The sequence below is a fragment of the Solea senegalensis genome, linkage group LG13 (assembly GCF_019176455.1).
Source record: "Solea senegalensis isolate Sse05_10M linkage group LG13, IFAPA_SoseM_1, whole genome shotgun sequence".
In the NCBI taxonomy this organism is placed as follows: domain Eukaryota; kingdom Metazoa; phylum Chordata; class Actinopteri; order Pleuronectiformes; family Soleidae; genus Solea; species Solea senegalensis.
In genome coordinates this window covers 5517299-5542600 of record NC_058033.1, presented here as the reverse complement: position 1 = coordinate 5542600, position 25302 = coordinate 5517299, and the positions used below count along the sequence as shown (strand labels likewise).

Below are 25302 nucleotides of genomic sequence, written 5' to 3'. Positions count from 1 at the left end.
CCAGAGACGATGTCCAGGGACGAGGACCAGCCACAACATCCAGGGACGAGACGACCAGGGACGAGACGACCAGGGACGAAGACCAGCCACAACATCCAGGGACCAGAGAGGACCAGGGACGAGACGTCCAGGGACGAAGACCAGAGACGACGTCCAGGGACGAAGACCAGAGAGGACGTCGAGGGACGAAGACCAGAGACGACGTCCAGGGACGAAACGACCGGGGATGAGACAATGACCAAAACAGACATCGTCTCGTCACTGTGAACAAAAAACTTTTAGAAGATTAGGTAGCCAACTTAAAAGCATTATAATTTAACAGTCGATTCCACCTTGACATCAACGCACCACAAACATTTCGGGAATTTGAATAGACATTTCATGCAATATAGATATTCCTAATAAATTCATCGCAATGGCTGTGACAATATCGAAGAAAATTTTATTAATTCTCAACATCTCCAAAGTCTCAAAATTCACTCAACCTGTTACATTGATGTCAATAAATCCTATCCAGTTCTTCTTAACGCCACACATCGAATTGAACGGGCCACGGCCAGTTGCTGACATGACGCCACACACACACACGCATTGAACGGGCCACGGCTAATTACTGACACAACGTCACACGCGCATTGAATGGCCACGGCTAATTACTGAGACTTAATGAGCCTCTTTCATAGCACTAACGCAGCTACAAACAGCACAGCAACTTATCACGCAACACTTTTACCAACCGCCATCAATTTGCTTCAATTTATATCTTTAAAACTATTTTTTTATGGGAGTTAAAAGTTTTAGAAATGGAATTACTCACCTTGTTTCACCTATGTCTCAACCGAAGTAGCTGCAGTTGAACTTGCCCCGCCAATTAATGCTAGTGAACAGATGGTCTCGCTGACAAAAGTAGTCATCCGCCACCTGCCTTTTCACCATCATCGACTGATGTCAACCTGCTCAGTCCATGTTTTCCCTCTTCTATTAATGGGGAATAGCAGCAGAGTGGAGAGTCTGCTTTAGTGTTATAAAATTCTCATATTAATATTCTCAATTCCTTATCAGATCTTGATCAAATTTCAGGACTATTTGTTCAGGACTACCCACCGCGCATTGATTTTGCCGCCACACCAGAGAGAGAGAGAGAGGTCCGGTTCTCATACTGTAATGCCTGTGACAATATCGAAGAAAATTTTATTAATTCTCAACATCTCTAAAGTCTCAAAATTCACTCAACCTGTTACACTAATGTCAATAAATCCTATCCAGTTCTTCTTATCGCCACACATCGCATTGAACGGGCCACGGCCAGTTGCTGACATGACGCCACACACATGCATTGAACAGGCCACGGCTAATTACTGACACAATGCCACACACGCGCATTGAACGGGCCACGGCTAGTTGCTGACACAACGTCACACACGCATTGAATGGGCCACGGCTAATTACTGAGACTTAATTAGCCTCTTTCATAGCGCTAATGCAGCTACAAACAGCACAGCAACTTATCACGCAACACTTTTACCAACCGCCATCAATTTGCTTCAATTTATATCTTTATAACTAATTTTTTATGTGAGTTAAACGTTATAGAAATGCAATTACTCACCTTGTTTCACCTATGTCTCAACCGAAGTAGCCGCAGTTGAACTTGCCCCGCCAATTAATGCTAGTGAACAGATGGTCTCGCTGACAAAAGTAGTCATCCGCCACCTGCCTTTTCACCGTCATCGACTGATGTCAACCTGCTCAGTCCATGTTTTCCCTCTTCTATTAATGGGGAATAGCAGCAGAGTGGAGAGTCTGCTTTAGTGTTATAAAATTCTCATATTATTATTCTCAATTCCTTATCATATCTTGATCAAATTTCAGGACTATTTATTCAGGACTACCCACCGCGCATTGATTTTGCCGCCACACCAAAGAGAGAGAGAGAGAGAGAGAGATCCGGTTCTCATACTGTAACTGCAGGGCCGGCTCTTGGCATAGGCGATATAGGCGGTCGCCTAGAGCGCCATCTGCTGGAGGGGCGCCGCGAGGCGACTAGTGACTAGTATACAGTCACTTTCGAGCGCGACATACACGCTCGTGGACACACACACACACACACAATCTCGCCTAGGGCACAAAATTAGGTAGAGCCGGCCCTGCAGTAACTCATTGAGTTAAGTTAAGTTGACACACTGAAATTTATATTTCACTGAACTGACTTGCTAACCGGCGTTTTAATACTTACAACGTCATCAAAAACGTTGTTTGTTTGTTTGTTTTACCTGAAATTGTTATTTGAATGAATGGCACATTGCAGTCATTAATGAATGGTGTATTTATTGATAGAATTTTGTGACTTTTAGCAGTCCCTAGTTTTCACCTGTTAACAATGTAAAAATGACGTGCACACATTAATCACACAGAAGTCTAATTCATGTGTTTATCATTTTTAAGCAGCAGTTACTGGACACCAGCCCCCCGACTGTGTGGTCAACAGTCCAGAGGGTGGACCCCTGTCATTTTTTCTGTGTTTTTATGGGATTTCTTGGGAATTCTTTGGGAAAAAATGTGAAATAAAATGGCATAAGCCCCTAAGCCCAGCCCCAAACCCCCACTACTACAATTGCAGTGGGAGCACGCATAGTTTAGCCCTAGCGCCAGATATTCAGAGCGTACTGGATTTGAAACAGCCACGGCACTGGCACAACCTTGCAGTTGCGGACAAAGACACCACGCCACAAACCCTTCTGAGGTTTGGAGAGGAGCTCTGGGCGGTTTTGAGTCTTCACTTGGATGATTGAATACTGGGCTTAAAAAATCAAATTATGTTGCTTTTTTAAAAAATAAATGATGACCTCAGATACTATCGAGTATCAATTTCTAAACATTTCAAACATCAAATTTGATTAACAACACACACACAAAAAAACATACTTTTAAAATGTAAATGTATTGTGTAAGATTAATTACATTTATTAGCCTTTCATGTGTACAGAAAAAAAATGCAAAAATAAGAGAGGAATAAAAACTGTTGTGGTCACTGAGTCGAGTCCACTTTTAGTCTTGAGAAGAAGAGAAACAACACATATCTGAATTCAAATAAATTGACTCAAGTTAAAAGTGACAAGACACATTGACAATATGTGATTAAACAAAAGTTAAAATATAAATGAGGAGAAAGACAGAGGAGCAAAGAGAAATCAATTTGATCTGCGGTTTCTGCTTTTGTCAAAGCAGGATTTAACTGGTGTCGTGTTGCTTTGGCACCATCTACTGACTACAGCTATTGTCTCTAAGAAGATGCATGGAGAGTTGACTGTGGAAAACATGTCCCTATGAATTAAATAATTTAGAATCAGACGGAGAAAGCGACTCAAGCAACTTCTCCTTCCTCAAAAAAAATGTAATTAAGCTTATATTGAAGTGTACAACTGCCTTTTATGTAAGGCTGCATTAATTAATCACAAAATGTAGGTTTTTTTTGCTCTTCATGTAAGGTTGGGGAAAAAACTTTCAATATAACATGTGACATTTTAATAGCAATAGTTTAATAGTAATATATGGTCACTGACGAAGTCCTTTGGCTTTGAAATTTGAAATTAAAAGACAAAATAAGGTGATAAGGAGGAAGTTCACTCAATATAATATAATATTTAAGTTTGATAGCCAGTTTGACCTCTGTGACGGTAAACTGAAGGTCTTTGGTTTGAGAACAAAACATGAAGTTTGTTACAGATATTTTGAAATTGAACCATCTGTAGTGTTTTTACTGTAATTCCTGATGTGAAATCTCTTTCCTCAAAGGTGAAACATTAGAGAAGTGAACCCAGATGAATGAGAAGCCATTTTGTTTGGTTATTTTATAATAAGGTGCTGTTTATTTAATCATTTCACTTGTCACATACACTCTGCACTTGAACCGTCGTATTTACCAAGTGTAATACTGACCTCCGTCTCTTCTCCCAGGTTTCCTGCAGAAAAGAAAGCTTCCATTTTAAAACTCCCAACACCACATCTGCTTCTTTCAGTACGTTTGTCAGACGGAAACGGGACTTGATTGTAGCAATATGCTAATTCCCCTCTGCCCACTCTGTCTTGTCCTGATTATTCTTCTAATAAAACAGGGACAGGGGATTCGATATGAGTGAGAGTCATCGCTGACTTGTTCAGTCCTGGAAACTGTGAAGTGCTTCTGTCTGGCTCTTTATTCTGGATTAAGTGCTTAGTCACCTGCTCGAGTGGACGACAGCGTCAGGGCCTGGATGGAGGGAAGAGGTGCCGCTGTGTTTTTTTGCTCCGTCGCAGTTTGGGCGGTCTGGTCTGAGATGGACGTGGATTAGAACTGCAGATAGTTCCGTAGACTTCCTTCCTGTCTGCATGCCTTTAGACTTACACAAGCGTCGTCGCCGACCCAGATGACCCACATTACACCACGGCATCAAGAAAAAACATGAACAGCGTCATCTGGACAACAAAAGGAAAGTCTGTCCGACTAAAAACAGTCACAAACACTTGATGAAGCCTCCCAATGCAACCGCTGCATTCCTCTTTTCCTCTTTGTACAACTTCAAGGCAGGAAGTTCCACCTTTTCTTCTTCTTTTCTTTTTTTTTTTAAATAGCTCTCAGTCTGTAATTCATGCTCCCTGCACAAGTTTGTGTGATTTTTATTTATTTATTTTTTTATCTTTTTTTAAATAGAGGACGGGAAGCCTGGAAGTTCTCTCGTGTCCATCAGGCCTGATCCACTGAAACCACAGTCCACACACATACACACACGCGTGTCGTGTCGTGCTACGCCATGTAGATGAAGGTGTTTATATCGGTCTCATCCCGCTTTATGTACTTGTGATCAATCAACCACTCGATCTGCTCCTTGATCATCTTCTTCTGTGGTAAAAACATGTTCTTGAGGATCTCCACCAGCTCTGTCTGCAGCTGGGCGTTGTTGATGCGCTTCCTCATCTTCATGATCTGGATTATGGCCTCCTGGACGACGTGGGAAAAGTGGAAAAAGGTCAGATAAAACAGATGGATTACAGTGTCCGTGATGGGAAATGGGAAGAGCATAACATTTATTCACAGCAGGTGCAGTTATATAACAGCGGAGAGAGAGAGAGAGAGAGACAGCGCCACCATGCTGCGCACTCATCCACACACCTGTGTCCTTAGTATCCTGAGCTGAACAATGCCCTCATTCTCCTCTTCTCTCATTCGCTCTGTGGTGAGCTGCAGCCGACCAATCAGGTTAATCTTCCCCCTTTTCTGGACCTTTGAGTTTTTTCTGTGAGATTAAAACAGAACATTACCTCAAAGTAAACAGGAACTGTATAGATTACATTAGTGACAACACTGTACGAGGGGGGGACCGTTTTTACTGCTGCACCACACAGCTCTGTCAATTTATACTGCTTTCGTCTCATGTCCGCCCGCTTCCGCACAGCTGGAGTCGCGAGACTCGTTTTTCTTGCGGTTCTTCTTGCACGGAAATACACTATAAATGTTGTAAACACAACAAACAGGAGCATTATTTCTACTGACAAAATAAAAGGAGCACACTGGGCTTGCAAGGATTCTTTCTGTGATGTCTTTAAGTCAAATACGATGTGGCATGATGTAAAATAACACATTTTCTCTATGGACTTTGGTGCGGGGGAGTGACTGTTTGGGCTGCAACCACCTTCTACCCATCTTCATAATCATTAATCTGTCTATTTTTCTCTTGAGTAATCCTGTTTGTTCTGTAAAATGTTGATAAGTGCTTTTCAAACCTGGAAATGATGATGTTCTCAAATGTCTTGTTTTGTCCACAAACCAAAATTATTCGGTTTTAATGATTTCTTTGTAATAAATATCTGAGAACTTGTAATTACTGAAAGAACACTCAAATTGATTAATCAATAATCAAAATATTTGATGATTAACTTAGTAATTGATTAATCATCAATTACTCGAATAATCCTTGCAGCCCACGTGACAGTAAACTTCACTTTCCAGTCAGAGAAGGTTTCTTAAAGGGAGATAAATTGACAAAGATGTAGATTTTAGTCTTCTAAGTCTTTTAAGTGGCTAAAATCTGGTTATCTCTTCTCAAAGTCATGTTTTTTTCTTGATCTTGAGCCCGTTTGTGTGGTCAGAAGTTCTGTTTAAGAGAGAACAAACGAGGAAAGGACAAGGAGGTATATTGACTTTTTCACGGTGTTCCTTACATAAGTGAAAACTCCTGGTTGACGTAGAATAGTGTTCCCTCTGCAAAGTCTTTGGGTGAAGACACTGACGGGTCATACGACAACACCTGCCGCTTCAGTTTGGGAAACGCAACCAGAGACTGAGAGGGAATCAGGAGAACATGATGAGTTCAGGGAGGGGAAAAAAAAACAAACAAAAAAACAAAGTCAATAACAAACTGCTTTTTTCTTCATGACTACATCTGTCGTCTTTTACCCAGAGAGTGCGTCGCAGTTCTGCGTCCGGCAGCTCGGTGGCGAGCTTGAGGTTCTCAAAGCTGATTCTCTCCCTCGGCCTCTGGTTCCAGGCGAACAGCACAGCCAGCTGGAAGGTGGTCACCTCCAGGTCATACTGACCCACCTCATTCTTAAAAGTTATCTTGGCAAATAAAGGACATTAATTTCACAGGGAGTAAAAATAATCAGAGATCGAGCAGATCATCTGTTAAAGGTGTCTTCTCAAGTAATTTATGTAGATACGTGGAACTATCAATTCAATTCTATGTTTTCAGTGACTACAGTTTTACTGATTATAATGAAAAACAAAAGGAAGAACTCGTTCGGTTGTGTTTCACTCACGATGCCGTTGGACATGAGGTGATGCCAGTGGAGTTTCCTGCCACTGTGGTTCTTCTTATAGAAATCTTCTACCTCTGGTATCAAATCCTCCAGTTCGGTCGGAAGAGAGACAAACACCTTCTCGCTGCTCCTCGACCATGCTCCAGCATTCAAGATCTTTATGTTGACAGAGTCGGCTGCAGGGAGACGCACGGTGACGTGTTAGTTACTTCAAAAATGAGTCAGACTTGTACAGATTTACAGCTCTAAATTATGCATGTATATATATGTATATATATATATACATATATATACACACACATATAATGTAGAGCTGTAAATCTGTACAAGTCTATACATATATATATATATATATATACACATATATACATATACATATACATATATATGCGATGAAGAATCATGTAAATCAGTGTTTTCTATGTGGGCACACACTTGGGCCAATTATTACAAATTATGCATTGTTGTTTTGTTTATCAGGAACTGCTAAGTCATAAATAAATAAATATAGTTTTTGAACTATTCCAAGTATTAAACGTTTAGTTTATACATTGTTTTTATTAAAAAAAATACTGTATATAATTGCACCAGAGTGCAGACGTAAAATGAGGATTGTTGAGACAGATAATTCCTGTTGTTTTCATATTATTTTTTAAAAGAAAGAAAAAAGAAAATATATGGCCCAAGACTGGCATAAATCTTTGGTCATCATCTCCCCTGATTTTCCCATTATAGGTCGACCTCTCCCTCTTACCTGGCAAAGCAAGTTTATTATGCTTATGCATTTCTTTGAAAGACTGGTTGAGATCCTCTGAAACCTTGATGTCCTGAAACATCCTGGCCAGTTTGTTGACATAGTCAGCTGGCATTCCTACTTCCTGTTTCAAATGAACAACACATCACTTTTGATTTAATCCTTATTCTGTGGCAACAATCAAACACATATCAGATTATTAATTACAGTGAGATCAAACACACACACACACACACACACACACACACACACACACACACACACACACACACACACACACACACACACACACACACACACACACACACACACACACACACACACACACACACACACACACACACACACGTTGTGTTCTTACCCTCAGCCACTCCACCATGTTCTCCTCTATCTCACTGTCGGCTGAAATGTCCAGGATGAGTCGACGGGTCAGGTGAGCTTTGTGGTAGCGCATGAACACGTCCTTGTTCTGGACGTATTTCAGTACTAATAACTGCAAAGACCACACATCATTATTTCTAATGAATAAAAAAATACATGAAAATGAAAACTAAACTACTACGTCTTTAAAAATCAATATCCAGTTGATTTTTTTGTTGTTGTTGAGTTAAAAATCTGAAAATGTTCGTCTGGACTTTTTTGCTTATTTTGACCATAAAAGGGCCAGAAAATGTCCTGTGAGTAGGTGCATTTTTACAGAATAAATTTCAATATCAGTTATTTACAATTTACCGCATTATAAAACAGTGTATTAACAATTTAGAATGAAAGAAAAGAAAAACTGTTCCCACAAGGTTTTATTGAGAAAAAAACACTGTAGGTGTGTTCAATTTGAAATTTAAACAGTGTAACATATACTTAAAATAACATTTGTTTGGAGTTTTTGTCTAAATGTGCAAAACCTGGCCAAAAAAAGGAAACTTATGGACAGGCATTTTCCAACTCCCTCCTCTCTGGTGACAAAGATGCTGATTCGCCGGCTTCCTGCAACAGCACGAGTGAAATTGCTAGAGCTGAAAAGATTGATCGATTATTAATTGATTAGTAAATTAATCGACAACTATTTTGATAATCAATTAATCGGTTTTAAGCTATTTTCATGATTAAAACAAGATTTCCGATTGTTTAATATTTTCTTTATTTCTTTGCTCTGGATAACAAAGAAATCATTAAAAGTGAATCATTTTGGTTTGTGGACAAAACAAGACATTTGAGCCCATCCAGGTTTCCAGGTTTGACCAACACCGATCAACATTTTTATGGACCAAGTGATTAATCGAGAAAATAATCGACAGATTGATTATGAAAATAATCGTTAGTTGCAGCTCTAGAAATTACCATCATAACACGTTGGCTTTGACGTGCAACTTCTCAGCTTTCAGAAACCGCTGGAATTGTTCCCACAGCACAAACTGGCGCATAATTACAGTCATGCAGAGTGAGCTTGTGCAAACGTGTCATCAACATTAGGGAATATTTGAACAGTTATGACTGGAGATTATCCGCAGTTACATTATGATGAGTATCATGGTTTGTGCAGGTGTCAAAAAGATAAGGAGTTATGAGGAATACCCAGAGTCCCAGATTTACTTTCACTTTGAACTATGTAAATTAGGTTCAGATTCAATCTATCTTGTGTATTTGTGCATGTATGTGGTGCTTGGATTTTCCAATCCACTGAAAAAAACCTGAACTGAAGACAAAGTGAAATAACCTGGTAGAGAATATTAAATCCATTAAAGATGTTCATGTTTGTGGTTTTATTAAATAACATCCACATCATTGAGAGAGAACTACAGCACAGATGAGTCAGTAGAACTTAATGTTAAGACCTCATTCATAATTTTTTTATGTGTTTCATGCATAAACGTCTAATTATTAGTAAAATCTTGTTAAGTCTCCTTTTTTCTTCACTGTGCCAAGAAGCATTGCGATAGGAAAGAATTTGTCAATTTTTGTCCAGTTTTATCTGGACAAAGTCAGCCGTCTGCTGACTTTGTAAAACTAAAGTAATGATTTTCTCTGAGTGTCTACATTCAGTGAATCACTTGCTTTGTGTGCATATATTAGCAAAGTGGCCCCGTCTCAAGAGGCTGGATCAGCTGAAACTTGGAACAACGTCAAAATAACGTGTCCCCTGTTGTGAAATGACCAGGTCCAAAAAAACATTAGAGCAAAACATAACGGCTCAGTGCGACTTACTACTTCCTTGAGTTTTGCTTCAATCTCCTCAGAGGTGAGTTTCTTGCTCAGTGGTGTTTTCCTCAACAGCATGTCACAGTAGTTGGCCAGCAGCTCTGGACATTTGGACTCCGGTTGAGTTTTCAAACCAACCCTGAGAACACAAAACACAGAGTGAAGTCCAACGTGTTTTCCCTTTGTCATTCAAATTCAATGAGCTGAGTCTCACACATCTTACCCTTTCTGCTTCATAGGAAGTTCTAATTTAAATATAGTGGCATCATTCACAACAGCCTTGTATGCCTGTGGAGAGGTTTGAAATATTAGAGCAAAGAACCAAACCTGCCGAGTGATTTTAAAAATAGAAACAACGTTGTGCTGTTAGAGGTTGAGCTCACTTTGTCTCTGGCCGTGAGGAAGCGCGGGTCGTCCTGAAAAGCCTCTTTCACCAGTCGACTGAAGCGGTTAAACAAGGTGAGCAGCTGCTCCACGTATTTCTCAGAGTCCTGCGACAAAGACGAGGCAGAGCGAAAAGGCACAATATTGCATGTTCAGGGTTTATAAATGTACAAATGTTTTTCATCCTACTCTTTTGCTCTTAAATCGCATATTTGAGGACCTTGCCATGCACAAAAACTCGCCAGACTTGATACTATCTTAAAAATCGATTAATCTGTTGATTATTTTCTTGATTATTTGATTTGTTTGGTCAATCTATTAATTGTCATCTACTTTGATAATTGATTAATTGATATGAATGTTTTTGCGTTTTTCTCAATAATTAAGATACGCTTCCTGATTATTCAGCGCTATAAATGTGAATATTTTCTGGTTTCTTTGCTCCGTATAACATCATTATCAAATCATTAAAATTTAATGATTTCTGGGATATGAACAAAACAAGATGTTTGAGAACTGCTCAACATTTTACAATTTATTTTAGAATAGAATAGAATAGAATAGAATGGAATAGAAATACTAGTAACACTTTAGATTAGGGAACACATATTCACCATTAACTAGGTGCTTACTAACATGCATATAAGTAGCATACCAGACCTTTAGTAGTAATTATTAAGCACGTATTAACACCTTAATCAGGAAAAATCTTAATTCATGTCGTAATAGAGGTAGAATAAGGTCTTAATACATGCTTAATAATTACTATTAAAGGGCTAGTGTGCTAATTATGCATGTTAGTGAGCACCTAGTTAATAGTGAATATGTGTTCCCTAATCTACAAAAACATACGCCCCTAAACACTGGACCTACTGGTCAGACTTGTTAAAAGCAAACACCACTTGTGATCAGATCTCTTGTGTCAGAAGTAAACATCAGGTGTGAACACGGTCTAACACTCACGGATGTGATTGTCTCGGCTGAAGCCACCATATCTGCCAGACCAGCGCTCATGATGTGCTCCTCCAGGTCCTTCAGCATGGGCTCGATACCACTGGGCACTTTGTCCATCAGAGAGAACATCAGGTGTAGCTCTGTGTAGAGGAGAAACACAATGTTATCACTATCCAGGCACAATGAGACCAAAGAGGCAGCACATTGAACAGTGTAAGGGCTACACACAAACGATTGCACACACAGACACAGACAAGTGACACAGAAAATCTAAAGAGATTAATATTGATGGTTTTGCCTGTTGTTTTCATTTTCCACAGATTAAATTACAAAAAAAAGAGAAATCCATCCATATCAAATCAAAACAATAACCATTAGTCTGATTCAATACTCATGTTAGACTGTAACAAAAGAAGTGTAAGCATTTATTTATTTGCCCTCTGCATTATCATATGAGCAGAGGACGGGCTACTTTAAAATCCATTACTGTGGAGGCTCTTCCACCACTTGTTAAATCAGTCTGGCAAGAACACACACACGCACACAAGCACACATATGGACGTACTAATGCATTAGCTGAGAATGATGTGTGGGTAAAGCAACAAAGAGCACAACTCCCTAATAAACATCAATTTATACTTTGACTTGCACCTGAAGATCAATTTTTTTTACTATATTTTATGTCTGGATCATGAAAAGTTGTGAGAACAGAAATTATGCATATGTTGCCCATATGCCATTTTTGAGGACTTCCTTTCACTGTGTTTCAATAGTGACCCAGTATCTGAAATCTGCATTTACACTGGTTAAAACTGAAAGAGACATTCCATAGGGTGGGCTCAAAGATTGACCCGTAAATAGTTACAAGGCTGAAATATAAGTGAAAGGGAAGTTATTTTGAAGAAATCTCAGCATGTATCTGCTGGCATATGTAACTTGCTCTCCATTGGACAAGTGGAAAGAGAGAAATGTGATAATTAAAGTCGCACTGACAGGGGTATATCTGATCTGTCTGACATAAATGCACCTATCTGATTCATAGATTTACAGATTTATTTCCACCTATGAATGAGGCTTAAAAACAATCTGATTATATCCAAATCCATGCGTGTCTTACAAAAAAAAGCGACAGAGGGTAACTTCATGCAAAGTAAATGCACCTATGATGACCAATTTTTTTTAATGAATGCACATGTGGACAGTGGCGATCGATTTCATTATTCACAGTCATTAAAAACACAACAGTTATTTAACCGTTAAGACTCTCGGCTACACTGACCTTTCCAACGGAGTGCCTTGCACCAGCAAGACCAGTTACATGGAAAGGTTGACCAGACTAAAGCATAGTAGGTGTCTATGCATTACAATCATAAAACCTAGATTCAAATTCCTGCACCATGTGTTTGGAGTAGATCATGTTAGGACTCAGAAGATGAGAATTCTGTAAATTGCTGCTTAATGTGTTTATAAACAGGCAGCAAAAGCATAACATTTATTTTTTCTTCTTTTAACAGTAGTGCTCTCTTGTCCCTCTGTCACCTCACACAGTATTTTTTTTTATATCCTTCTGTTCCTTTCTTCAACTTCTTTTGAAGGATCAGTGAGACTTGCAAGGATTAAGCACCTCTACTCTCCGATTATCCTCATGTGTATCATCACACACTATGTTGTGCAAGAAGTGATGGAAACACACACAAAATGTTCACTGCGGGACAGGAAAGAGGTTTGGTCAGGGCTATTTCCTGCTGCAAACCTGAGCTGGCTGAGCCTTTGGTGGGAGCGGTCCTGCCGTACTCACTCTCTGTTTCATTTCGCTTGATCATGCCCGGACACTCGGCTAAGATGGTCTCCTTGAACGACGTGACCAGCGCGTTGACGCAACACTCCATTAACTGAGAAGAAAAACACAAGGTAAACAGTTTCGTAGAAAGTCATGAGAGAGTGCGCGTGTAATGTAATGTGTAAATTAACTATTCCCCCCATTGTGGGTAGACTTACAATGTGTGTGTGGAAACAGGGCATACATGTATTATTTGTACATAGAAAACATACAGAAGAAAAACACAGATAATGAATAAAAGTGGTGGATTAACAAAACTCACTGCTTGTACAGAGTTACAGTCGCGTCTCGTCTCCAGGTATCGTAGTGCACGTTTCTCCTCTTCCCTCAGTTTTGAATCGGCCTGTAGAAAATACACACAAAAAAGTACAATATCTATCATACTTAAGGCATTTATTTTACATGAAATTGAAATAATAATCACATAAACCTTGAAAAGAGGGCGGGCTACAGTATATCTTTAAAAGAAAAATAGAAATGTTCAAATTTATGATGACACAAACTTGAATAATTCAGTAGTTGCTTGTTCTATAAAATGTCAGATTATTATCTAAAATGTTAATCAAACCTCAAGAATTTCTCTTAATGAAACCACAAAATCTCTACGTAAACTAATTTAAAACAGTAATAATTAAATAACAAGCAACAATGTCTGGAGATTCATTTGAAAAAAGTATCCAAAACTTCCAACATCTGTCCTGTGACCATAACATTTTGTGTGTTGCCTTTGTTGTTGAGCAGATTTTCAGGTATTAATTCACAGACAGAAATTATTTATTTTATTTATTTCTCAGATCACGTCACTTAGAATAATCGTAATAACTGGACAAAATGAGCTGCAAATATGACGATGACTCACATATTTCATGTAGTTCTGGACGCCATTTTGCTGCAGGTAGGCGGGTGCCTGTGTTCTGTAGAACCTCTCTGTCGAATCCATGTATGCTTTCTCAAAGTTGTCCCTGTAGATCTGCAGCTTATCATCAGGGTTGGAGCAAAGATTCACTTTTCAGAGAAAAAAACAAACAGGAGGAGTCAAAAAAGCCTCTGGATTAGGAGGAAACATATCGATGATCAAATCCAAAACACAATTTTCCTGACATGAATTCTGGAAAATGGTCAGGGAATTGTATCTGGACATTCGCCGTACAAAAGTGATGAATGCAGTGGAGGATTGTCTGAGTCAGAAGTGTTTACAACAGCAGCAGAAACCCCCAAGTGATGAGTGGTGTCTGAGTTAGAAGTGACAGAGGCAGGATGTTTCCCCAGTGAATCACTTTGAATTATTTTTCTTCTCCTGCTGTGTCCTGACATGAGAGCTCAAGTAGCTTCATCGTACAACACCTGGAACCAAAAAAAGCCATTTTGGCAGGAAGTTGTGCCGTATAAATCCAGAGATGTATAAACCAGGCAGCATTTATACCAGGAACTTTGTCAGACAACTCTCCTTTCTCTAGCTATTGTCATTAAAAGAGAAGACTGTGGACAGACGACAAAACAGTCAGGAACAAGCAAGGAACACTATACCAGATCTCCAAAGATCCTGAGAGACATCAGAGTTGAATCACTGCCATAAAACGCTCTCAAAGCAAAGACAGAAGATAAAGTGATTGGAATCCACAAGCAACAGATTCCACTTCATACCAAATACAGAATCTAACACTAACTTGAATATCTTATTTATTTGACACATTTTTATTGTGATGTTTTATACTCCAGAGAAGGACGAGGGAATGTTGATCTGCAATAATGTGCACTCCAGCTATTTGCATACTGATGAAAAGCACCAGGGGGCAGTATAAGAGTCAGATATATTCAGTCTGTCAGGCTCTATGATATATTGCTCAATCTCCGTAGACTTAAAGTGCACCATTTGTCTTTCGCCTCTCTCCTGGCCAGGCGTGCAATATTGCTGCGATGGAAAGATGCTGTCCCGCCCACCCACGCTCAGTGGTTGAGAGATGTTATGTCCTGTCTAAATCTTGAAAAAATACATTACTCAGTCTGTAACTCCAAAGAAAAGTTTCAGAAAGTGTGGGGACCCTTTCTGGAATACTTTCATAATTTTAAAACAGCATAGGGACTGGATCCCTCACACCTTTCTTGTTTCGATGCTACCATTTTCAAGTGTACAAATTGGCCTGATGCCTGCTTTTGACCCATTTGTGGGTTCATGATTTGTATGTGTATATGTATATATATATATGTATATGTATATGTGTATGTATGTTTATGTATATATTCTCTTTTTTATCTTGTTTTACTTTATTTTACTTTTTCAGAGTAAAACCCGACTTCCAGCTGTTACTTGTACCACTCCAGGAGTTAATCACAGTTGGTGTTTATTCTGTTTATTTATTTGTGAATGTGTCTGGCTAGGTAATGATGTGTTTTGAGGGGTGGGTTTGGGTTAGATAAGGTTTCTTGTTTTGTGATTTTGTAAAATGTTAAAATTCAATAAAAAGATCTTTGAGAAAAAAAAAAAAAAAGTGCACCATGAACTCTGATGCCTTGACACCATCAGTGTCACTGTTGTTTTTTGCAGAAGCTTTTCCTGCCAACATGGCAATGTAAACAAACTCAGTCATATGATGTCCGAGCTGTATATATTGAAAATTTACGTCAATGTCAACTTGCGCATTATACATTTCACAAAGACAGCTTGAACTGAATGTAAATTGTTCCTTGATTTTTTTGTTTGGCCAAGACATCGCAATATTCAACAACTAATATCATGCAGCCTAACTAGACAGCTGATGGGAAAAGATGACAAAAAATGACTATTGCAGACTTTGTCTATTTGTGTTCTCAAATACAGCTCCTCTGGATGATGTCTGGGACATGTCTTAAGGCAGCTTTAATGTCTTCAAAGACATACTATATAAGCCTTTCTGGGTAAAGATACTGAAACAGTGGGTTGATCTCTATATGCCTCACCGTAGGACTCTCGCACTCCAATGACCAACTGGGAGTCAAAAGCCTCTCCGAGCCTCTCGGCATGGACGAGCTTCATGGCGCTGTCTTGAAGCCTGTTTTTAATGTTGGAGAAAATGGACTCGTTCCACGTGTCGAGCATCAGCTGCACAGGAAGAACAGAAAAGCAGTGTCAGCGTCAGTCTACATTCAGTTTTGGAGCCCACTCTACATGACATCTACAGAACAAATCTCCAGCTCCACCTTGCGGACGATGCTGTCCTCCACGTTGGACTTCTTGTTGCTTCCTTGTTTGCCCATCAGCGTTATTTCCAGCTGGCAGAAAGGTTTGGGCAAGATGTCGCACTGTGTGAAGAACTTCCTCCACTCAATGATGTAGGCCTTCAGCAATGCTGTGTCATCCTGATGACTCAGCACCCGCTAAGCCAGAAAAAAAAAACATAAAAGGAAGCTGATTAACACCTGTAACAGCTTTTCATTTCCCGTGGACTGTTTCTGGTTATTCAGTGATAATAGTGTAAGGCATTGTGTGAAGTTGTAAGTGTAAATTTCACAGACTGTGGAACTTTAAATATCCAGTGTGGTCCTCGTCTTACAGCTTGTGCTTGTTTGATGAAATCTAGGATGTCCTCTTTGAGGGCCTGGTGGATCTTTGCTGGGCCTTTGTCATCCCACAGACACACAGCATGGACGTCTCTGTGAAAGCGCAAAGGAGACACAAGTGTCCTTGTTTTGCAGTGTAAGAGCATCCAAAGCAAAAAAAAAAATAGCAGGCTCAGTGTGGTTAACTTACGAGAAGAGGTCGAACCACTGCTGTTTGGTGACCGACTCCTGCCGGAGGAGCTTCAGCACAACGGGACGCATCAGATCCCATTTGTCCTCAAACTGAAGGGAGCCTTTGTTCTACAAAACATCTATTCTTGTTATTCTTTGAATTTCAATTAAGAAATGTTTTTGCAAAACCCAGAAATGCATTTTCCTTACAAATAAAATAAAACAACAATAAACAGGCTTTCCAACAGTATAAGATTTATTGCCAAGAATCATTGTTACAACAAATAAATAATTCACTGTTAAAACCCTGTTTTAAGTCTGAGGTTTAGGGTTGCAACAGCTGTGTTTGTCCTTGTGAAAAGAGGAAACGACTGAAAACTGTAACAATATTTGTTACTAACAAAAAGGTTTCTAAAGTTAATCAAAGCAAACGTCTCTCGAGGAATGAAGAGGATTTTGATCGAGCAGCGGTGATCACTTCCAGGAAGCTTCTCCAGATCACAAACACACATTTCTAAATGTATAAAACCATAGATGTATCGCGATTGAATAGGTTTTTACACCATGTAAATAGTATTAATGAATTATTGCCCAGTCCTAAGTGAAAAACAGACCATAACACAGGTATACTTAGTTAATATGTGGCATATCTTGACAGAGAATAAACAGTTCTCCCTTGCAAAAGAAGAATTACTCTCTAAGCAGTGACTCCTGTCTGCTGTGTCACTCCTCTGTTGTCCATTTATTTATCACTGACTAACATATGTTCCTGGAAAGCTAAGCTTTAGCATGGAAGCAGCAGCAGGATTAAGTTACAGTCAGTCCACAGCACGACAGTTGCTTTTTGGCAGCCTTTTAGCATGTATTTCAACTGGCTGCAAAGCTTTAGCCTCCTGAGCCACTGACTGACAGATGATGATGATGGGGGATTTGGAGCTCAAGTAAATAAAGGTTATTGTTAAAAAAATTATCGCAGTTTGAGCAAACGATGGGTTAGTGAGTCCCGCTGTGGCTCCGTCTCCAGCACCGTGATTCCCTGTTTCCTCCACCTTTAGCTGTGTTTTCGCAGCTATTCTGTTAAGGCTAAAATCACTGATGGGCAGTTAGCTAATGTTAGCCAGATGTAAGTTCACTGCTCCCCGCTGAAGTCAGCACTGACAGCGGAGCCGCGCACAGGTGCGCCGCGCTGTCCGCTAATGTCGGAGCTAAACGACGACACCACGGCGGACAAATGACAAGCGCTGCGGCAAGCGTTAAACAACAATAATTGAATTGAAGTGGGGGCTTACCTTTATCAAATTCGCCATGTTCCCTCAACTTATCCTCTCGTAAAATCTCGCGAGAACTACACCAAGGCTGAAGACGAGCCTTTTCATAAGACATCATGAAATACAAAAACAAACTCTACATAGAAAGAATACAACAGAAACAACTAAAATAAACACCTGCAATTGTTTTTATTGCCATTTTAACCCAGTTTTTATTTTGATAATAATAAAAAAGTGTGAATATGGGACTTTTAACGTACTAATATAATAACTAATATTGTTGACTGTTTATGTATGAAATCAACAAACTGATTTCTATACATAACTGATTTGTTTTATTTCTATACAAAATACAAATTTGAAATAAATATAAGAATGAAGAACAGCAGTTTATTCCAGAATGGTAAATGGTAATTTAAAGCCAGACATAATATGTCTTGTATTCTTATATTGTACTGAGAAAAATAAATATTTGGTGATGGGGATAAAGTAGTCTATAAATTGAGTTGTGTGTAATAGAAATGGGGGAGGTACATACATTATAACATCTAGAATTTATAACTTAACGAATCTCTGAAATCATATTTGCTTTCCAGTTTCCACATGTGCATATTTTATTTGATATTATGTTAGATTTTGATGCAACGTTGTAGTTTTTAAATGTTCCCTTTATTTTGTTCAAGCTGAGTATTTGTCCTAAGCTGTCGAGGACGTAGTTAAGCTTGAAAATAATTCACTAAGCATTTATTATTTGCATTTAATTTTATCATGAAGTGTGTTTTCCTCACAGCTTATAATACTTTTTCTTTACTTGCTGCGTCCGATATTAAAGCACAAGTCTTAATGGAGTACTACTACTACCACCACTACATCTGCTGTGCACAACTGCTGTCTGGTTTTACCAGTTGACCTTGATAAAGTAACCACGACTGGGTCATGACCATGTTTATACTCCACTGTCAGCACCATCTGGTAAAACAACGTTCACAGGAAACTCTAATCCCAAGTAACTCACTGGGAGAACGACTGAGAGATTAAATTCAAGGATGGTTATTGTTTCTTGCAGTCAGCAGAGTTTGTTATTGTTCATTCTCAGCCTGATAGTTGTGGCCAAATTCTTTCTCACGCAAGCCATAAGGAAAACACGTGTATTTTTGGTAAACAGCAAATGATAAACATTTTTTTGGGGAAAAAAGAAGCTTGATTTTACAAAGTAAATCTGTTAAATGTTGCAGAATCTAGGTCTAAGGAGAAGAAGACAAAGTAAATTTCAAGGGTGATAACATATTTGGAATGAAAACATCCTAATTAATACAATATATCAAAGTTTTAAATAACAATAATAATAATAATTTTGATGACACCTTCTGTAACTCTTTATTCATTACCTGCACAGAACCTTTGCATAAAAGCATAAAAGAAAAAAATAATTTGTATTATTATATTATTATAAGAACTATTTAATAGCAGCATAGTTGAAAGGTGAACACGGAAGGTGGAAAGAGGGAGCGGCCAAAAAAGGTACAAAAAACAAACATTAATATTGAAAAAGTCTCAGAATTTCCAAATAGAGTGATCCTGTTCTTAATTTATTATTTCTCATTTCTCATGCAGCACTTTCACAGGGCGATGTACATTATAACTATATATAAAAAAAACAACAAGATGAAAGTAGTTTAAAACTATACAACATCAGTTTACAACATAGAGACTCTAATAATAAAAGTGAATCTGGCTCCAGTTTGATAAATATGAGGGTTTTCTGCTTTTTTCCTTGTATATTTTTCAAAAAAATTGTTTTCTTTAAAGTACACTAATGCAATGGAGGAATTCGTGCTGTATTTCTCATTAAAATGAATGGAATATGATGAAATTCCCTTTTTATGCTTATTGGCAGCAGACCAAGTTTGACTGACGTCAATGTGCTTTTAATTTCAACCAATTGTGGCTCAGGGGGCGGAGCTACACAGCGCCATGCTAGGTTGAGTCATTCAGTGTGAGACTCTGCAACGCGTGGATGTTTATTCAGTGACATTTGAACAACTATGATATTAAATCGCATCTGGAGAGTTTACCCACATCTGCCATGACCGAAGACAAAAACGTATGTACACATACTTTGTTTTTTATGTCCTTCTCTACAGCTTTTATTGATATTACGCTCTTATTTTGCTAGTTCCAGTTTAAGGAAGCTCTGTCAAAAGAGTAAACTCGCCAAACTACTTTAGAAAAAGTGAGAATTTAATATTTGGACGGCCTTTGCTCATTATCTATTGATGTTTTGACTTATTTTAAGTCAAGATGTAAGTCATGCGATGCTACAAATATAATCGGCATCATCTGTTTTGCTTTCAAACGTGAACATGTCTATTCTGTAAGAGCCAACGTCGTTAATGTAAATAAATGCCAGTGTTTTAGAGGGAAATTGTGGATTTTTCTTTGTGTATAATTGTGGATTTTGTGGTCATATTATGAGGACAGTAGCAGATTCAGGCTCACTGGTGACCACAATTTTAGTGAGAATCATATGATCTTAATCAAAGCACATGACATTCCTTTGGGGATTTGGTATCTGCAATTTCTGTAATCTCATAAAGACAGGGACTGTCAAATGTTGTCATACTTGATTCATTTCCTCCAGGGTTTTGATTTTTCTTTTCTTTCCCTCCAGGGTTAGGATCACAAAGAAATGGAGGGTCAGGCAGAGGAGAGACTGTGTGGGAAATGGAGGGTTGCATGTGGTTTGTACAATTACAACCTGAGGGATGTTTTCACATGGTGAGTGAATCATCTGTCTGTTCCAACTAGTAACATTGAAATAAGGATGTTCTCAAATGTCCTGTTTTGTCCACAAATGAAAATAATTGAATTGATGGTAAACCTTTCACACGAGACATTTTTACATGTCACAATATGAAAAACATGTGTTATAATTAAATTTAAGTTGCACCACAACAAGGGAGCACATTTACTAAATAAGTACATTTTACTGAAGAGAAATTAATTTATTTGGTTAAATTTGTATTTTATTTTTATGTATAGCTATTTAATATAATATTAGATCAAATAAACCTTTATTAGTCAATCAGTGTGTAACCAATATGTGTAATGCAGTCATAATACATAGTATAAGAGACAATTCAGATAAATGAGTCACAATTTCAAGTCAAATTAAAGATGTATGTAGGTATCAGCCTCCACAAAGTTGCATCAACCGTCATTTTTATTCCCTGTATTTTTCTGTTAAAGTTATCTATACTCATGTCTTCTTTCCCACGGTCTGTGCAGGCATCTGCTGAAGACCGTTCTCATGGGCCAGGTGTTGTCTCTGCTCATCTGTGGGACGGCAGTGAGCTCTCAGTACCTGGTTACCGCCAAGGTGGAGACGCCGATGCTGCAGAGTTTCCTCAACTATGCCCTGCTGCTGCTCGTCTACACCACCATCCTCATTGCGCGCAAAGGTCAGGATAACAAACAAACAGGACTGCAAAAATCTGTCCCTTTGAAACACAACAGTCAGAAAATGAATCTCAATAAAATCTGTGTGGAATTGTACATTTTCAATTTACATTTCATGTAGATTATGTATTGAAACTACTAAGTAGTTAAAACACAGAAAATCTGTCAGTTAAAAGCTGATGAATTTGTCTTTTTTTCTCACCTAAAAAGGTCATGGATGTCTTAAAATTGTTGTTCAGAAGCAGTTTGTGACAAAATCTGAATTCTTAACACCAAGATGAAAATGTTTCTCCTTCATTCCTCCGCGTACTCTTACATTTCTGCAGGTGAAAGAAACATCGTACAGATTTTGAAGACAAAGTGGTGGAAGTATTTGGTGATGGGCTTGGCAGATGTGGAGGCCAACTATGCAGTTGTGCGTGCTTACCAGTATACCACCCTGACAAGTATCCAGGTAAGACTCAACTGACAAACTGCTGGAGTTTGTTTAACATTATTTACACAATATGAAATCAATATCATTACATTATTTAAAAAAAAAAAGAATCCAATATTCTATCAGGATGTCACAGAAATATACAGAACCAAACACAATCAGCTATTTTTGGATCACTGAAAACATGGCTTTAAATGTAGAGAAAATAAAAAAAAAGATTTCAGCAACTTAACAGAAGACTCACCCAGTAGAATATGTGTCATGCTATCAAAACAATATATTTTTGGCTTTAGTTCACTGTTCACTGTTTTTTAAATCTCCTGCACCAAATTTCATGTAAAAAATGAGTAATTTTAGCTCACAGGACACAGGAGTTGGTCTTCTACTGTTGCCTTGCTTAGTAAGTTTGTGTTGCTAAGGTAAATCTGAATTGAGGATTTCACACTTTAAACTGACAAAATAAAGTATTTGTGCAGCTGTGGATCAACAACTGCTGTTTGCTGTGATGTAAAATTACAAATTTTCTCTATGGACTTGCGGGGAAGTGAAGTGTAGTATGACGACTTTGTGTCAGTCCCTCATGCCACGTCCAAAACAACAAACCCAATGAGTCTTCTAAAGAAGCTTGTGTTAAATCCTGTGTCTGTCACTGTGTGTCGGTGTGTTTTCAGCTGCTGGACTGTTTCGTGATCCCAGTGCTGATGCTGCTCTCCTGGTTCTTCCTGAAGACTCGCTATAGGCTGGTCCACTTTATAGCCGTGGTGGTGTGTTTGTTGGGTGTGGGGGCCATGGTAGGAGCCGACATTGTGGCCGAAAGAAACCAGGGGTCCAGTAAGTATTGAAACTTAATGTAGAATTGAGTCAGTTTGTGTCGTAGAAGTGACTTGTGGTGTAGCAGATGATGAAATAACCCATGAAAACATTGGTGTAACTTTTCAGAAAAACACCAGACTGCTATAAAACTAAAATACCTTCTCTGCTTACATTTACAGTGTGTACAGTGTGTACAGTGTGTGTAAAACCTTTTTTTTTTACTGTCCTCCTGTGTGTGTGCAGCCAGTTATGTTGTGCTGGGAGACGGTTTGGTCCTTCTCAGCGCCGCCCTCTACGCTGTATCCAACACGTGTCAGGAGTACACGGTGAAGAACCTGAGTCGGGTGGAGTTCCTGGGCATGATGGGACTCTTTGGGACGCTCATCAGTGGCGTGCAGCTGTGAGTTATTGTGGTCATCTCACTTCTAATTTGTCATTCCTCCAGGTCACAGGGAAAATTAGTTCAGTTTACATTACATGTAACACTCATATTCATGTAGAACTTTTTAAAAACAACAAAGAAAAAGACAGTATAGGTAAAGTTCTGTTAATGTAATGTAATGTAATGTAATGTAAAAATCCACTGCAGTTGATACCGATTCAATGTCTTTTGTGAAAAAAAGTTGACCACTATTTTGTTATTTACATTAGTGCATCTCATCACAGTTGACTGTAACTGGCAGCTTGTCCTAAAACAATAGCAAGTCTTGTTGGAGTTAAATGATGTGTGATGATGGTCAAAATCTGATCCCGTATGTCGCATGCTTCACCGCCCACAGACTGTAAAAATGTAAATGTGCTTGTAAATGAACAAACAGACAACAGATCACCAAGACTAGACCTGTGCTCTATGAATAAAAAACATTTTCTTTCCTTTTTACTGAAGTTTTTCCTGAAATAATCGTAACTATTCGTATCTTAAAATTGCAGTGCTGTGCTGGAAATCGCTGCAGTTTCAGCGATAAAGTGGGACCTCCATATTTGTAAGTCGACAGAACAGAAGAGAGGTGAAGTTACTCTGTTATTCCAGTGTCCATGATCCTGACATTTCTTTTTTTTTTTTAAAAAAACGTTCCGCAGCCATGCTGTTTGCCGTCTACGCCCTATGCATGTACGCCCTCTACAGCTTCATGCCCGTGGTTGTGAAGTTGACCAGCGCTACTGCAGTCAACCTCTCTCTGCTCACCGCTGACCTCTTCAGCCTCTTCTGTGGCCTTTACCTCTTCCACTACAAGGTGAGTGATGCTGAACAAGGTTCACCGCTCCACTTTCAGCTGTTAAACTTATCTCCACTGCTTGTTTTGCTTTTCTCTGGTTAAGTCACTTTTGAGAGTATACTGAAGCTTTTATGGTCCTGTATCATTCACAGTTTATGATACTTATCAGCAGCTAGCTGCTCTCTGCTCACTCTTTTTGGTTTTGATAAAGCAGTAAAAGTCTGACTCTCATGTGTGCTCCACAGTTCTCCGCCTTGTACATCATTTCGTTTGTCGTCATCACCGTGGGGTTCATCATGTTCAACGCCGTTCCCACGTACACCGCTCTGCCCGACGACGACCCAGCCGATCCCTCGGCTGATCGGCCCGATCCCAGCCCCGCAGATTACCTGCTGGCCGCGGACAGAGACTCTCCGAGGACCGAGATGCTCACGGCCGTCGCTGCTCTATGACACAAAGTGACTGGACTTTGTTTTTTTAAGCACAAAATCAACTTCTCCTTTTGAAGCGAAGAGATTGTTACTTTTTATGTTGTTGTTATTTTGTACATTTAGTCATTAGATTTAGTTTTAACGCTTTAATGATTTTGAAAATTAAACCAAAACTTGAAGTGCCACTGTTTATTCATGACTGCACAACATGCTGTTGCATCTGTTTTTAAATCCTTATTTTTGTTACATCCTATACATAAATACATCATTTGTTACTGAAGTAGAAATTATGTTTGTTTACTGCCCTGAAACTGATCAGTTACACTTTTTTTTAAAATACTAATTTACGTTGTTTTTTAAAAAAAAAAAAAACCTTCAGCTGTTCTGTTACAATCACACTTGACTTTTATTTCCTGTTGTCATGCTTTTACAGTTTTCCACAGTATAAATTGTTAATTTATCAAATATCCTGTAAAACAAATTGTTTTCTTTCCCTTTCCAATTAAAACATGTCAGCTGATGTTTTTACAAACATTTCTTTTTTTTAACTAATAAATTCATTTTTTGAATATATTTTCTGTGTTTGTTATTTCTCGTTTGGTTGTATATAATGTGCATATACAATAGATTCATTCATGTCCAAACAAAACACAGTTGGTGTCACCTGGGAAATGTGAGTTTCTTTTAGCCAAGTTTTTACTTTTTATATGAGGTCCTAGGAAAATGTTTGGTTTATGTCCTTCAAAAGGAAAAGGAAAGAATATTCTTCTTTTAATGTATTTATTTAAACATTTGCGTTACAAGATTACATTTGCAAGTAATAATAATAATAATAATAAACAGTTAAAGAAACATAATAAAAACAATAAATATCACAGGACAACCAAACTCGATTTTAAATAATCTCAATCAGATTAATTTCCATAACTGGCAATAACATGCAACAGAAAACAATAAAAAGAGTAAAAACAATAAAAACATTCATCATCCAAATATTTTACTGGCCTTCTTAACAATAACAAAAACACAGGGGTGATACAGAGATTT

The 25302-nt window shown here is 38.5% G+C and overlaps 3 protein-coding genes across 4 annotated transcripts in view; 2 read left to right on the top strand and 1 right to left on the bottom strand.

The window, feature by feature from the left end:
* The window catches only part of LOC122779695 (unconventional myosin-VIIa-like), a 1759-nt gene extending 1521 nt beyond the window's left edge, over positions 1–238 (top strand). Inside the window, exon 4 of the mRNA XM_044042267.1 lies at positions 5–238. Coding sequence (XP_043898202.1) covers positions 5–238 — 234 coding nt within the window. The remainder of the gene's footprint in view (positions 1–4) is intronic.
* A 3603-nt stretch (positions 239–3841) lies between these two features.
* On the bottom strand, positions 3842–17960 carry LOC122779891 (cullin-5). Of its 2 annotated transcripts, XM_044042553.1 has the most exons (20): positions 17921–17960; positions 16651–16760; positions 16454–16553; positions 16101–16277; positions 15861–16002; positions 13783–13928; positions 13186–13266; positions 12837–12975; positions 11093–11223; positions 10129–10236; positions 9969–10033; positions 9752–9884; positions 7911–8042; positions 7550–7673; positions 6796–6971; positions 6434–6595; positions 6199–6317; positions 5150–5273; positions 4222–4978; positions 3842–3962 (listed from the first exon to the last, which is right to left on the bottom strand). In XM_044042553.1, exons 1-19 carry the CDS (start codon positions 17936–17938, stop codon positions 4784–4786), a joined length of 2382 nt encoding a protein of 793 aa, XP_043898488.1. In that variant the 5' UTR covers positions 17939–17960; the 3' UTR covers positions 3842–3962; positions 4222–4783. The 2 variants fall into 2 exon arrangements, with proteins under 2 accessions (XP_043898488.1, XP_043898489.1); XM_044042554.1 differs by lacking the exon at positions 3842–3962 and having other exon boundaries at positions 4687–4978; positions 12882–12975.
* Positions 17961–19881: 1921 nt separating this feature from the next.
* slc35f2 (solute carrier family 35 member F2) lies at positions 19882–24828 on the top strand. Its single transcript, XM_044041433.1, has 9 exons — positions 19882–20003; positions 20571–20677; positions 21188–21360; positions 21685–21812; positions 22466–22625; positions 22851–23007; positions 23538–23590; positions 23688–23842; positions 24070–24828. Exons 2-9 carry the CDS (start codon positions 20589–20591, stop codon positions 24274–24276), a joined length of 1122 nt encoding a protein of 373 aa, XP_043897368.1. The 5' UTR covers positions 19882–20003; positions 20571–20588; the 3' UTR covers positions 24277–24828.
* Positions 24829–25302: the final 474 nt, after the last annotated feature.

What these genes read in the sequence shown, in the direction of transcription:
- LOC122779891 (XM_044042553.1), bottom strand. An exon ending in CAAAGGCTCAGCCAGCTCAG is followed by an intron (nt 11,224 to 12,836) that starts GTTTGCAGCAGG and finishes TCCTCTACACAG; the next exon opens with AGCTACACCTGATGTTCTCT. An exon ending in CTTCCTATGAAGCAGAAAGG is followed by an intron (nt 9,885 to 9,968) that starts GTAAGATGTGTG and finishes TTGTGTTCTCAG; the next exon opens with GGTTGGTTTGAAAACTCAAC.
- slc35f2 (XM_044041433.1), top strand. Translation starts at nt 20,589, where the DNA reads ATGGAGGGTCAGGCAGAGGAGAGACTGTGTGGGAAATGGAGGGTTGCA. An exon ending in CATCCTCATTGCGCGCAAAG is followed by an intron (nt 21,361 to 21,684) that starts GTCAGGATAACA and finishes ACATTTCTGCAG; the next exon opens with GTGAAAGAAACATCGTACAG. An exon ending in TTTACCTCTTCCACTACAAG is followed by an intron (nt 23,843 to 24,069) that starts GTGAGTGATGCT and finishes TGTGCTCCACAG; the next exon opens with TTCTCCGCCTTGTACATCAT.